Source organism: Neltuma alba, unplaced genomic scaffold, assembly GCF_004799145.2.
Source record: "Neltuma alba isolate B1F8T4 unplaced genomic scaffold, ASM479914v2 tig00010194_pilon, whole genome shotgun sequence".
NCBI lineage: Eukaryota > Viridiplantae > Streptophyta > Magnoliopsida > Fabales > Fabaceae > Neltuma > Neltuma alba.
In genome coordinates, this window is record NW_021635132.1 from 332,272 (window position 1) to 347,029 (window position 14,758).

The following is a 14,758-nucleotide window of genomic DNA, read 5'->3' on the forward strand; positions in this document are numbered from 1 at the left end:
ATAAGGATAATATTCCTTGAGAATTATATGAGGATGTATAATTGGTTTTATGACCAAATTATCCTTGAAAAAATTACAAATGAATTTAAGGATGATTTAGGCTAATTTGAGGCTTTTTATTTGGAAAATTCCAAATAAATATTTCTAAGGAGAATAAAATTCCAAGAAAATTTCTATGATATCCTAAGGAATTATAAGAGATTATGGGATTAAAAAGAGACCCTCAAATATCCAAGATTTTTTCTAATTCTTTTGACAAGTGGAAAAATCACTAATGAGAAGGAAAGTAGTTTTCCTTTTTATTTAATTAATGGGATTTGAGATTGAGTTAAAGAGGGCATTTTTGAAAAATAAAAATGAGGAGAATAAATTATGAATCTGACAAAAAATAATTACAGGAGCCAGAGTACTATAATTATAGAAAAGCAGTTAAACCAGAGTAAAAACGCACCGATAAAGTGAAAAGTAGAGTCTTGCATTTTACTTGACCCATATTTTGCCACTTGTCAACCCACCAATGGAGAAGATTTAAGGTTGCCAAGTATCAAGCCTTAAATGGAGAGGATTTTGACTTTTGAAATTAATTTTATTTGATATTAAGTTAATTAAGAGAGAGACTACAAAAAAAAAAGTTAATTAAGAGAGAGGTTACAAGAAGGAATAGACAAGTGACATATGGCTTATCATTAAACATGGTGGTTGGGATATTTTGGGCATTAAAGAGAGCTTATCCTCCCCCATTTTCAGATATGAATTTCGATTAAGAGGAAGAAGAACCACTGCCATCCATTTTTGAAGCTTAAGCAAGAAGAAAGATACCACTTTTGGTCATGTAGCTTGGATTTGAGGTTAGTGGATGATCCTATGTTATTTTTTGCTTGATTCTCTTGAGTTTGATAGTTAAAATTTTTTGTTCTCCTTTTTGTTTGGTGTTGGCCAAATTGATTAAGGGTTAGGGGAAGGAAGTTTTGTTGTTAAACATAGTTAGAATACTTGGATTCAAGGTTGTTTCAAGTGGTTTTATGTTGTTTTTGAAAGAATTCATGGTTGAATCTTAAGGGGTATGATTTGGCCAGGTTGAGAACTCCACCCTAGGATGAGATTTTCAAAGTTTTGATGCTTCCATGGTGTTCAAAATGAAAAATAGTATAGGATAAACCCAAAAAACAAATGTTGGAAGCATTAGAATCAAAGTTGTGATTTTTGAAAAACTAAACCCTATGTTTCGGCCAACTTGGTTGTTGAGGAAGGAAATTTCTTTTCTTAAATCTATACCCATATTTGGAATCTTCATGAAAAACCATGTAGGAATGAACCAAGAAAGAATTTTTAGGGTTTAAGCAAACATAGCTCTAAAATCAAAGATTAAATATTAAAGGGATAAGGGGTTACTTGAGTTCTGCTATTGATTTTTGTATGGTTTGGTTTGTAATGTTACTGCCCCTTTTATGCATTGTGATGATAGGGTTTGATATTTGTGAAGGAGAGGAAGAAGATCAAAGAAGCAAAGAGCTTTTAGACCAAGGTGGTAGCATTTATTTAACTATTGATGTTAACTTTGCATTGTTTATTGTGACATGAATGCCTGCTATCATGTGGATGAACTATGATGATTGTGCTGTAGTTACTCCTTGCATTTGTTGCCTTAGCCTTGCATGTTGAGGTTGCCTAATTATAAGAGGATTAGTTCTCCTATGGTAGCTAATGTTGTAATGCTTTAATGATGATACATGTTGATGTTATGGGTGATTATTCTTGCTACTGGAATTTTATTGAAATCTCACTCTCCTAAAATAATCTAACATTTTAGGGTCTGAGCCATCCAAAGGGAAGTTGCAGATTCAAGGGTGATTATGGTGTTAAACCATAAAAATCATTTGACTTTTGGCTATGTATATTTATGAATGTTGTGATGCTATAAACCTAAGTGGGCTGTCGACTTGGAGCATCATTTTGCTTAAGTTGCCAAACAAAATTTAAGCACAAAATATGGCATGCTTAGAGGTCATGTCTTGGGCTTCAATTTGATAGGTAACACGTGAAAAATAGATAACTATGCAATTTTTGGTGAATTTTCAAAGTTAAGGTTCAAAATTTGAAAAAAGAAATTTTACCAAAGTAATAGTGGTGACTTCCACAAAAATCTGGCACTTGATCAAAAGGAATTGGTTTCAAAAGATTATTTTTTCTTCAAAGGGCTTTCAAATGGCTTTCTAGAGAATTTTGAACCACTCTATTTTGATTTTTCTAGAATAAGTTATAATTGTTTTGTGTATCTTATGAAGATACATTTTTTTCCTCTCAAACCCAATTTCTTATACTTATAAGAATCATTATGGATGTATGTAGCCAACCTCTATGGTCTTAGGATACTAAGATCTGATTTGTGTTTTGTCCGCAAGTCATAGGGCGTGGAACTAACTGATTTTGAGGGCACACAAGTTAACCATAAAAGCAACTGTCAACAAAGCATCACCCTAAAATGAAATTAAGAGGTTCATTTGAGCTATTATTGATCGAACCATGTCTAAGAATGTTCTATTTCTCTCTTCAACAACTCCATTTTGTTGTAAAAGTTCCAGGAATTGTTAATTGTATTATTATTCTTTTTTTTTCACGAGGCTCTTTGAATTGATTAGACAAGTATTCACAACCTTGATCAGTTTGTAATGCTTTAATTTTATTGTCTGTTTGATTCTTTGCTTCATTCATATATCATCTAAAGCACTCAAAAGGTTCAAGCTTATATGAGATCAAATAGACATGACTATATCGTGAATAGTCATCAATAAAGGTAATAAAATACCATGCTCTGTGCCTCATGCTCACACTCATGGGACCGCATATATCAGAGTGAATTAATTGCAATGTACTCTTAACTCTTGTTCCCTTACCGAAAGGTTTTCTAGTTGCTTTTTCAACTAGACAATTCTCACACAAGGATATTTCTATATTAGTGATTTCACCTAGTAAACCATCTTTAGCTAGTTTAATCATTTTGTATTGATTTATATGTCCTAGTCTAGCATGCCAGGTATCCATATCAACACTATTAGAAGAAGTAGCAAAACAATCATGTGCATTAAAATCACAAATAATATCTATGATAAAGAACTTCTTGGAAAGAAAAATTGAACTATAAAGAGTCAAATTAAAAATTATGTCTATAAGCTTGCCATGAAAGTTAACATTAAAACAATGCTTTAAAAGGCACAAAACATAAAATAAATTCTATCAAATGTCAAGAGCATGAAGGACATTATGCAGGACCAAAGTTTTTCCAGCATGCAAAGCCAATTTACAAGTACCAATGCCTTTTACCTCGATCCTTGTGTTGTTTCCCACATATAGCCACTTGCTTAGATGTGGCAACTAACGGTATTATATTCCACAAAGGATTCACAATCCCTTGTTACATGGTATGTTGAGCCTGAGTCTAAAATCTTCTTAGAACAAACAGATTTGATTAGAAAAGGAGTGCTTGAAACATAGGAAAAATGTGAATTGACATAATTCACATAATTCAATAATACCTTTTCTTGTTCATTTCACTCGATGCAATCCCATGCAAAATAGCCCATCTTTTGGTAGGTATAACATTTGACCTTTTTAAGGTCAAGTTTCTTCTTCTTGCCTCCCTTGTTACCTTTCTTCTTGAGCTGCTTCTTATTCTTTTTAAATTTAGAGTTGCCTTTCTTTCCCGTCTTGCGAAATTTCTTATCTTTCTTGAAATTAGGCTTTGTGTTAGAAGGTCCTGTACCTTCAATATAATAGGCTTGGCTAGAGAATTTGTATGCCTCCAAGTGCTCATTTTCTAGTTCAAGATGTTTGGCCACATCATTAAAAGTGATAATACTCTTATTATGGGCAAGGTTAACTTTCATGTGTTCCCATCTAGAAGGAAGTGACCTTATCATGCCCTAAGCTTACTATTCATCGGTTAAGGTATATATAGCCTCTTTGAGTTCTCTTATCATGTTAGACATCTCCCTCAGGTACTGCTTTATGGGAGTGTTCACCTTAGGCTTATAGTGTCAAACTTAATCATTAACCTTTTGAGCTCAGTTGTAGACATCCTATCAAACTGGTCCTTTAGGGCCATCCACATGGTTTGAACAATATCAAACTTTTCAAACTCACACATGAGATCATCAGCCATAGTGCTTAATAAAGTGATTCTAGCAATGTTGTTTTCCTTCTTTCAGGCCTGAAAGAGCTCTTGATCTCTTTGATGCTGAGCCATATTCCCAACTTCATGTTCCTTCATTAGGACAACTAAGAGTTCTAAGGCTTTTTTTTCCTCTAAAATGTATTGCACCTTTTGGTGCCAAATATCCCCGTTAAGTTTTCCACTGTTATGATGTTTTTTTATTGCCATTTTCAATTTTGTGATAAAGCTATTCCATATTAAAAGATTGTTCCTTATACGAGAATCAAAAAATTGAAGGACATTTAAATAACTATATAGTATTAACACAATATATAATGTCTTATACTTATATTATTCCTGACATGCAAATATTGACAACATTAGGTCTACGATCAAGAGCGTACATTTGTACCTCCCATCACACAGAATGTGACATCATCATTATATCCTATTAAGAATTTTAAATATAAGTAATTTATAATAAACGTATAACTTTTAGAAGACTTATCTCCTAAAAGATCCCACTCAAGAAAGACATATAAATAAATTGCAAAACATTAAACAAATTTACATATAAGTCAAGTCATAACATTGAAAGCATTACAAAGAACATTGTCTTTTCTTAAAGAAATCATAAAATGTAAAAAACAAAAAAACTCAAATGTCTGTGCAAAAATTGATAAGAGTCTTTCTAAGCTTGGGTGATTTGATGTGATTCTTAATCACTACATTTACAGCCCAAACCCAAGTGTCCTTCAATTTGCATTTCTTTATAGCTCTAACTTCTTCATAAAATATCATCATGATATTAGCATATAAGTTAATGCTTTCAGTGTTGTACATGCTTATAAAATATCTTTTAAGAACTCTATTTATGCCTTTGACAATTTTGATATTTCTTGTGTCATGCTTCGCTATCCTTCTTCCTAAAGCAGGGGTCAGTAATGGATTTACTTCTTCATCCTTTTCAAGAGGTCCATAAGGATAGGAAGTTTCTGACTTGGTCTAAAATCTGTATAAATTTCTTGGAGTTCCTACAAATATTTCATAGGACCATGCTCAAGGAGATCATCTTCGTCAAGATCCTCCTCTGGATCCATCTCAAGGTCCTCATCAATGTCCATCTCAAGTCTTTCTCAAGGTCAATCCTTTTCATTGCTTTGGTAAGAGGTAACCATTTTTCATTTGTTATATGTGCTAGCGTTTTGTCTTGTGAGTATTTTGGTATTTTGAAATAATGAGATGTTATTTAGAATTTGATAAGCTATATTATATTTTTTAAGCTATGAAAATTGTCTTATGAAATATTTTAGAATGGTGATTAAGAAGTTTAAAAACAATCATATTATATGATTTATATCTTATGGATTATGTTGAGAAAAGATAGTTATATTGTGATTGATTAGAAGTTGTTGGATTTTGAGTTGAGTCTTGTTTTGTCACGTGATAAAGCCACTATTAGTATACATTGGTTGGCTTCTTTTGTCTCCTATAGTGAAGGATAGGCTCTTGTAGTTCCTTATTTATCCCTTAGAATAAGGGATATGCTTATATCTCTTGTTGATCCCCATAGTGAGGGGTAGACTTATGTGGCTTGTGTGTTAGCTCTTATAGTTAGGGTTTGGATGATTGAGATTATCTTTGCATAAATACTTTATAATTCTATTAATATATCTATATTTTTTGAGAATTGATAACTATCCTAGTTAATACCTTATGAACATATTCAAATGTATATGAGTTGGAAAGCTGGTTACTAAGATGTTTGTCTCACCCCACTGCTCTTAACTTTTTCAAGTGATAGTTTTTTTGTGGGTTCGTCAGGGAAGGCTCCGGAGGTCTTAAAGGTGCCATAACTATTGTATAGCTCCTCCTTTTAATTATGTGTTGAATGTTTGTATCTTGCTACATTAAGGCTCATTTTGCATACTCTGATGTGCTGTAATACTTTGTATTAAACTTGATATTGGGATTGCATGCTCATAGTTGGCCAGAGGCTATTAGGGTTGCATCGTATTTGTGGATCCAGATTTTGAACTAGTATCTTTGAGATATCAAATACTTCTAATATCAATCCATGATTAAATATTATTTAGAAAAGATATAGTTGGGTTTGTCGATGAATTGATATTCTAGGTTTTGAGAACCCCAAACATAGGGGTTGATTTCTATAATCATATTAGATGAGTAGTGTTCTGTTTATTATGGTTTGGTTGCAACCAATTTAGGATGGTTTTATTATCCATGATAACTTTTGGATATTAGTTTCTTTCTTTTCTATTATGGATAAGTTAATGAAAAGCAAGTTTTTCTCTTTTTACCATGATAGACACTTTGAAGTTATCTTTTTCTACTATGGTTATCTTGTTGAATCAATAAAGGTTCTTTTTATAATCATAGTAGTGTTTTCAAATAGTTATTTGAATTCTTTTCCACCTTGGTTTGCATTTGAAAATTTGAGTTGAACCTTTCCCTACTATAGTAGTCTTTGTGTAACATTTTTGCTTTTCTACCATAATATTGTTTCAATTGGATAATTTTGACAAGTAACTTGGGTTAAAAGAACTATTGTTACAAATTGTATATAGAATCTTATTATATATTATAGATTCTAATTCCATGTCGGTGATCCAAACTTGCATATTGCTAATTCTAATTGTGTATTAAGATGCCTAGTTGCATATGGGACTTTATTGCATATTACAGATCATAATTACATATCTTTGATCCAAATTTACTTACTGCTAATTCTTTTTTTTTTTTTGGTATTATATGTGAGTGAGGATCCTTCATATGCAATTAGTATTCATATTAAGCATTTATGTGCAATAAGGACCCGTATGTAAGTAGAGATATGTTATTTGCAAGTGAGCATCTGTTATATACAAGTAAGCATATATTATATGCAATTAGCATTCGTATTAAACAATAAACCTATATACAAGTAGGCATCCGTCATATACAAATGAGTATCCGTCATATGCAATGAGTTATATGCAAATAAGTATCGATCATATACAATTAGTCATATGCAAGTGAAGATCTATGATATATCAGTGAAAGTCCGTCATATATAATTAGCATCCATTAGAACGATATAGTCTTTTCCTATTACATTTACTGACATTTGAGGAGCTCATACTTTTATATTTATTTTCAGTCCCATTTTTCAACTAATTTATCAAAGGGGAATTTTAACCAATTTTTTCCGTAAAAATACAAGAACATGTGAATTTTAAAATTAGGGGGTGTTTGGATGGAAACTAAACCATGTTTTAGAAGTGATTTTACGGTCTACGAGATAAATATATGGAGGTGTTTATCTCGATTTACAGAAAAATACTTTTGAAAAATACTTTTTAAGGTATCTAAACACCTCCTGAAAAGAAAGAGCTCTTCATTCGCTACAACAGACAGAGGCATAAAATAAAAATATATAACAATAACAATATGAGAAAAAGTTACGACGCTAAATTCGACCCTAATTGGCCTGCACTGGGAAATGGACATCCATATTATCACGTCCTAACGGCTCGTAGTGCAGAGCGAGTGAGGGGAAGAGGATCTCCGAAACCCTAGAATGGACGCACACGTAGAGAAGGACAGATCCAGCAGGAGAACCCGAGAAGATAGAGATCACAGAGACCGCCACAGAGAACGCGAACGTGATCGCGATCGAGACCACAAGCACCGGAGCTGCGATGACGATGATAGGCGCCATCGTGATTCCGATCGCCATCACCATCATCGGTCCGACAGGGATTCCAAGCGCGAACACTCGCACAAATCCAGGCGTGAAAGATCACCCGAGCTGTCGTATGATTCGAGGGATGAGCGAGAAGGGAGCAGGGATGGGGTTTACGATAGAGATGGGAAGCGTGAGTGGTCTCGCGAGCCTAGGAGTGAGAGAGAGGGAAGCAGAGAGAGGCCGAAGCATCGGGCGACGAAGCGTGAGGAATCATACGAGGAGAGGGATTCAGACCATGAGTTTAGTAGTGAGCGGGAAGAGTCGGTGGAGAGAAGGCACTCATCGTATTCGCACAAGAGGAAAGAGAGGGAACACAATGAAGATAAGGATAAGGATGATAGGGAGGAAAAGAGAACTAGGGTTTCTGGAGAGGAAGGAAAGGAGGAGATTCGAGGACAAGTTTGAGGAGGGCAAGGAGTTGAATGGTGGGGCCAGAGAAGGAAGGAGGGAGAGGAGGAGGTTTGGTGATAAAGTGAAGAGGGAAGAGGACTTGGAAGACAATGAAGATGGAAAGCAAGTGAAGGTTAAGTATGGGGATAAAGTGAAGAAGGAAGAGAATTTGGAAGACAATGAAAATGGGAAACAAGTGAAGGTTAATGAGATGAGAGTGAAGGAAGAACCCGACGATCAGAAGTTCGACAATGCCCAGGGTTCTGCCCATGGGAATGCTTTAGTTGGAAATGTGAGTTTTTCCCCCCAATCCTTCAACGATAGGTTGATAATGTTTGTTTCCCAATTCCCTGCTCTCGCCATCTTTTGAAATCCCAAAAATTTTTAGTTGCACAGTGTTGTCTGCACTTGGATGGTTGTGTGTAGGCTTGTGTGTTGTCGCCCAACTCCATCTGCATAATGCCATAATGCCTTTGTGTGCTAGATTTGAAATTTGAGACTTAAGATTAGAATATGTAGCTTTATTTATATTTATATTTCTACAGCATAATGACTGGAAAAATGTTTAATGCTTGTCAAATCGCTGCATCTTTTTATTTGCTTTACTATGTCAATACTTTACCAACGTGATACGAAGTTATATATATTAATGTCATTATAGATTATAGATGGCACGTTTAATTATTTGACGAAGTTTTTGGAATTGGTTACTGTTCAATTTCTTGTGTTGAATAAGAAACTTGTTTTTTATTTGCTCCTTGATTCTTAGGTTGACTGTCAGTTTCGCAGACATGTTCTTTTACCCATTCATAATTGCAAGAATTTCTGTTTGGATGAAACTTGAAATACAATTATTTGAATGCCAGTTTTGCTCTTTTCTCACAATTGTAGTTTTGTTTTTCTCTTTTATTCCTTTTGAAATATCCATCATCTACTGAATCTTATTTCATTTTTCAGGGTTTTGCCCTGGGATCTCATATTAGCACTTCAAGGAGTGTGCCTGAAGCATCTATGGTTTCTAGTCCTTCCCCTTCTATCAAGGTATCTATGATTTCTACCACAAATGAAAATAAGGGCGTTAGTATTACCGGATCTCATGAGGTTACTGGAAAATCTAGTACAGATGGGTCATCTTCAACTACTGGAAAGAGTGGAAACATCTCTCTTGATGCCTTAGCGAAAGCTAAGAAAGCTCTGCAAATGCAGAAGGAGTTGTCAGAGAAGCTAAAGAAAATTCCTCAGGTAATGTGGCGATTATCTAAAATCTTTTTGCTCGTTAGTGTCTGCCTTTACTTATTTCTGGACACTATCATAGCCTTTGGGAATTAGTTTTACATATCCATCTGAATGCATCAATTAGTATGCTTTTGATTGTGTAGTTGAACAAGAGTTCTACCAAGATGGAAGGAAGCACACAATTAGGTTTACAGGATGAATCTAAGATGCCTTCTGTTAGTGCTGGAGTGGCAGCTATGACTGCCACAACGGCTTCTGCAGGGTCTGTTGCAAATATTTCTAATTTTCCTGCAGCTGCAGCTGCTGCACAGCCGCCTACTGCTACGTCTGCTGCTCCTGCTGGTATTGGTACTCTACCTAACTATGAGGCTGTCAGACGAGCCCAGGAGCTTGCTGCCAGGATGGGTTTTCGCCAGGATCCACAATTTGCTCCTCTCATAAACATGTTTCCTGGGCAGACGGTAACAGATATTACTGTCCCACAGAAACCCACCAAGGCCCCTGTTCTTCGTCTTGATGCTCAGGGCAGGGAAATAGATGAACATGGAAATGTTGTTAATGTGATTAAGCCAAGTAACCTTAGCACGTTAAAGGTGTGTGGTTTTTTCAATATTTGAGTAGTTGGCGCTTTCTGGTTGGATTCATATGTTAATGCTAGAATGATTTTGAACTTTTCAGGTCAACATTAACAAACAGAAGAAAGACTTATTCCAAATATTTAAACCTGTGTTGGATGTCGATCCCGAGTCTAATCCCCATTTTGATGAAAGAATGGGCATCAACAAAACAAAACTCCTAAGGCCCAAGAGGATGAGTTTCCAATTTGTAGAGGAAGGAAAATGGTCAAAAGAGGCTGAAACAATAAAATTGAAGGTCCCTCTTCTGTCCTATTTTGTTCCCCGCTTTTATCTATTGGGATTTTCCCTTCTTTTTTTTTTTTTTTTTAAATTGACATATTAGTGAGATCCTGTTAATGTGACTCTTGCAGAGTAAATTTGGAGAAGCTCAAGCTAAAGAACACAAAGCAAAGCAAGCACAATTGGCTAAAGCTAAGGCAGCACCTGATATAAATCCAAACTTGATTGAAATAACAGAAAGAGTAGTAATCAAAGAAAAACCCAAGGAGCAAATTCCAGAAATTGAGTGGTGGTAAGTTGATGGACACGAACTATCTGTTTTTCAAATATTCCTCCCTGAGAAAGCCTAGGGGTTGCGACAATGGTATGTAGTACAGAAATTTGAGTAATCAAGAAAGATTAAGTGCATGTCTAGGTTGTTATTATAACCCTTCCTGAAAACTTCCTATTCCTAGTTATCATTGTGTGTTACAATTTGATGGAAACATGGAACCTGGGATTGTATTTATCAATCGAAAATACTCCTCCACAGAGCGTAGGTCTAATGGAGGTAAACCTAAATAGAGAAAACATGCACTACCCTATGCATTCGAGAGGCACAGGAACTCTCCCGATACACTCACCACATTTCTCATACCATTTGCAATAACCAGGCCCCCTGTTAAATTACTATAAATGCCCACACATGGTTCGCAACCTTTATGTCAATATTTCTCCACCGTATTCACATATAGCCAACTTAATAGCTACTATCCTTCCGCTTTTGTGACACATCTTTCCAATAGGTCTTATATTCTGTTACCTGCACGTATTAATTTCTTTTAATGTTACTCTTGTGAATTTAAGTTTTTATGGATGTTTTTTTTTTTTTTGGGGGGGGGGGTTATATTTTCATTGTTTCTTAATGGGATGCATGGCCTCTACTGCATCAATGGTATTTATGTCTAGCCCTCAGCCTCCTTTCAGTCTTGTGGAAACCTGAAACCCATGCAATAGGCAAGCTCTATCTTCTACCACCATGTTTGTTTTTCTCATACCTTGTTTTATTGAAAATGGTTTCAATATATTGACCAAAAAAAACAGAGAAAGAAAATGGTTTCAACTTTCAGTATAGTTTTAGTGAAGACATTTTCAAAATTAGGTTCAGAAGTGAACTGGGCATTACAGCAAGATAGTTAAAAGTGAAATGTTTCCTTACGGGTCTAGAACCTAAAATGCCTTAGGCTAGAGGCACTGAGGAATTGCGTGTCCAATTAATACATGGTGCTAACTGCTAAAGCAAGGAACAATATGCTATGTTCTGAAAAGTAGACACGTAACATTTGAAAAATAATTTGACATGAATTTGAACAAAAACACATAATAATCTTTTAAAAACAAACTTTAACTCTAAGGCTAGGTTTGGGTTGGGCTTCTAAGGTTGGGTTTTATAGTTTCATGTTTTGTCTTATTACTATTTTTGTTTTATCGGATTGGACTCATAAGGTTTTTTTGCTTATGGTTATAGAAGGCTTTAAGGTTCATCCCTGTACCTTGAACTTGGAAAAAGCGCCAAAAGAGCCTGCCTTATGGCACTCGATTGAGGGCAGCACCTCGAGATAAATATCATTTTTTAAGCATCATAGGCATTAAGGAGAGTGCCTTAATAGTTTTGAAAAGCCAAATGACGGTAGATTCAAAGCTTATTGCTGAAACAAAACTATGAACGATTGTGAAGGCTTGCATGTTTAATTTGATCTTTAGCAATGACACCAGTGACTATTGCCTGGGGAGCATTGTCTTTTCTGCTGATCCGGAGAGGAAGTAAATATGTAGTAAGATTCATTTCTCTTTTCTGTGTTGATCAGGGACGCGCATCTTTTGCGTTATGGAACTTATGATGACATTGCTGATGGAACCATAATAAAGATGGAAAAAATTACTATTTATGTTGAGCATCCTCGTCCAATTGAACCACCTGCTGAGCCTGCTCCGCCCCCACCTCAACCTCTAAAGCTAACGAAGAAAGAGCAAAAGAAACTCCGTACACAGAGGCGTTTGGCTAAGGAGAAAGAGCGGCAAGAGATGATTAGACAGGGTGTCATAGAACCCCCCAAACCAAAAGTAAAGATCAGCAATTTAATGAAAGTTCTTGGCTCTGAGGCAACTCAGGATCCTACCAGGCTGGAAAAGGAAATACGTAGTGCTGCTGCTGAGCGTGAGCAGGCTCACATAGACAGGAATGTTGCTCGCAAGCTTACTCCTGCTGAGCGCAGGGAAAAGAAGGAGAAGAAGCTTTTTGATGACCCTAACACTGTGGAGACACTTGTTTCAGTTTACAAGATCAACGACCTTTCACATCCGAAGGCTCGCTTCAGAGTTGATGTCAATGCTCAAGAGAACCGTTTGACTGGGTGTGCAGTAATATCTGATGGTATTAGTGTTGTAGTGGTTGAAGGTGGGAGCAAGTCAATTAAGAGGTATGGGAAACTCATGCTTCGTCGCATTAATTGGAGTGAGTTTTCAAAAGAGGAAGAAGAACATGAAGAATCGGATGATGAGAAACCTGTCAATAAATGTGTTTTAGTGTGGCAAGGGAGTGTTGCCAAACCAAGTTTCAATAGGTTTTTTGTCCACGAATGCATGACTGAAGCAGCTGCCCGTAAAATTTTTGCTGATGCCGGTGTTGGTCACTACTGGGACCTTTCAGTGAACTATGTAGAGCAATAGAAGATGGTGTATAATTTTGAAAGCTGTACAAGCATCTTGTCTTCTAGCTGCCTTGACTCATTAGTGGTGAGTGATGAGTTCTACAGTTTGCAGTTTGCAATATTATATGATAAAACCATCAAGAATAAGATAGTTGCTAATGCTTCCTTGTTTCTGAAGCTCAATGATTAGATTTGGTAGATGTAATTGTTTGTTCAGTGATTGTGATAATGTCCATTCAAAGTCTTTGAGGATTAATTGATCGTGCGTGATGTCACGCTCACTACATTTTCCTCTCATTCAGGACTTGCACCCACATGTTCCCCAATTTGTAAAGTTTCTATATCGGTTGCTCTTCAGGAAATATGCTGCTAATTTCCTTTTTAGCTGTCTCTTGTATGCTCTACATAACCAAGGCGGCGATGCCAATAAATCCATATGTGGTAAAATTTTAGCTTTTCGCAAGTTGTCTCTCTGAGTCATGAATAAAGCAACTACTTAGCTTTTCATATGGTGGAATCTAGTTGCAGAATGTTACGCTCTCGTAGGGCTCAGCATTTTAAGTGTGAATCTTTATTATTATTGTTGTTATTGTTATTGTTGCTTTCTTTCTTCTTTTTTTCCAATTAGAAGGGCGGATACTGTCGAGGTTGAATCCGCTGACTTAAACTTCGGGGGAAGTTTTTATATATTACTAGGCTATAAGTCCATTGACAATATGGATCTTCTTACAAGATGACATGTTATGCATTTTAAAGTTACTGTTTCGCAAGGCCTGGGGAATGAGTTACTTTTTGCGATATTAAATAAACAGTAGGCGAATGGAGGAGCAGCAAGTGAAGGCGATTTCTGTCATTTAATTTCTAATGCAGTTCTTACAATTTCGTTTGGATTCTAGCTTTTTCCTAAGGGCTGATTTGTAATTGTGACTTCAAGAACTCTTTTTTTTTTTTTCCTACTTCTTTTTCCCCTCCTTGCCTTTACTTTTTCGACCCTTCTTTTGCCCCAGGGTGTTGGCGTGCGATAGAACGAACTTGTGATGATGACGAAGATGTGGAAGGGAAACGTCTTGCAAGCACAATTTCGACATTAGAAAATAAAATTAGAGTTCTCATCAGTGTGACGGTTGGCTACGTTTTGTGAGAAACTAAATGTAGGTATCGTATGTCACCAAAAAAATGTGGGTATCGTATGCTACGTGTAATTTCAGAAATTAGACCTACTTTTTTACTACTGACAAGTACGATGGCTTACTGAGAAGCCATCTAAATCTTGTGGAGACCTTTTCTATTGGTCCGTCTCAAATTTGTAACTTTGTTAACCTTCACCTTAATCTTCATATCTCAAATTGATGTTATTGAGATTTTTTTTTTTCATAACTTGAATTAAATATTTTTAACAACGAATAAATAATCAATTTTATATAGTATTTACCATTGACATCAATGTGCATAAAGGATTTTGTCAAGTAAATTTCTCTTGTAAAGTCAACAAACACTCGTTGTAAACCCCCCCCCCCCAAAAAAAATGTACAAGTCTACGGAAAAGGAGGCGTTTTACAGCATCATTTGACAGCCGAGTTAAGAAAGTTTCATGTTTTAGAACATAGCTCACAAAACTTCATGTTATTGTTCATCCTCATGATTCTGTTGATAGCATGATTTTGAAGGGAATTGAAAGACTGCGCGC

General features: G+C 35.7%; 1 protein-coding gene across 6 annotated transcripts; it reads left to right on the forward strand.

Moving 5' to 3' along the window:
* The first annotated feature begins 7,677 nt into the window (after positions 1 to 7,677).
* On the forward strand, positions 7,678 to 14,374 carry LOC114754819 (protein RDM16). 6 transcript variants are annotated; one of them, XM_028943654.1, is made up of 8 exons: positions 7,678 to 8,580; positions 9,246 to 9,530; positions 9,668 to 10,117; positions 10,203 to 10,397; positions 10,513 to 10,673; positions 12,229 to 13,156; positions 13,374 to 13,512; positions 14,079 to 14,374. In XM_028943654.1, exons 1-6 carry the CDS (start codon positions 7,852 to 7,854, stop codon positions 13,088 to 13,090), a joined length of 2,682 nt encoding a protein of 893 aa, XP_028799487.1. In that variant the 5' UTR covers positions 7,678 to 7,851; the 3' UTR covers positions 13,091 to 13,156; positions 13,374 to 13,512; positions 14,079 to 14,374. The 6 variants fall into 6 exon arrangements, with proteins under 6 accessions (XP_028799487.1, XP_028799488.1, XP_028799485.1 ...); XM_028943656.1 differs by having other exon boundaries at positions 8,424 to 8,580; positions 9,246 to 9,329; positions 9,407 to 9,530; positions 12,229 to 13,512; positions 14,079 to 14,356; XM_028943655.1 differs by lacking the exon at positions 13,374 to 13,512.
* The last annotated feature ends 384 nt before the right edge of the window (positions 14,375 to 14,758 follow it).

What these genes read in the sequence shown, in the direction of transcription:
- LOC114754819 (XM_028943654.1), top strand. Translation starts at nt 7,852, where the DNA reads ATGACGATGATAGGCGCCATCGTGATTCCGATCGCCATCACCATCATC. An exon ending in GGAATGCTTTAGTTGGAAAT is followed by an intron (nt 8,581 to 9,245) that starts GTGAGTTTTTCC and finishes TTCATTTTTCAG; the next exon opens with GGTTTTGCCCTGGGATCTCA. An exon ending in GTAACCTTAGCACGTTAAAG is followed by an intron (nt 10,118 to 10,202) that starts GTGTGTGGTTTT and finishes TGAACTTTTCAG; the next exon opens with GTCAACATTAACAAACAGAA.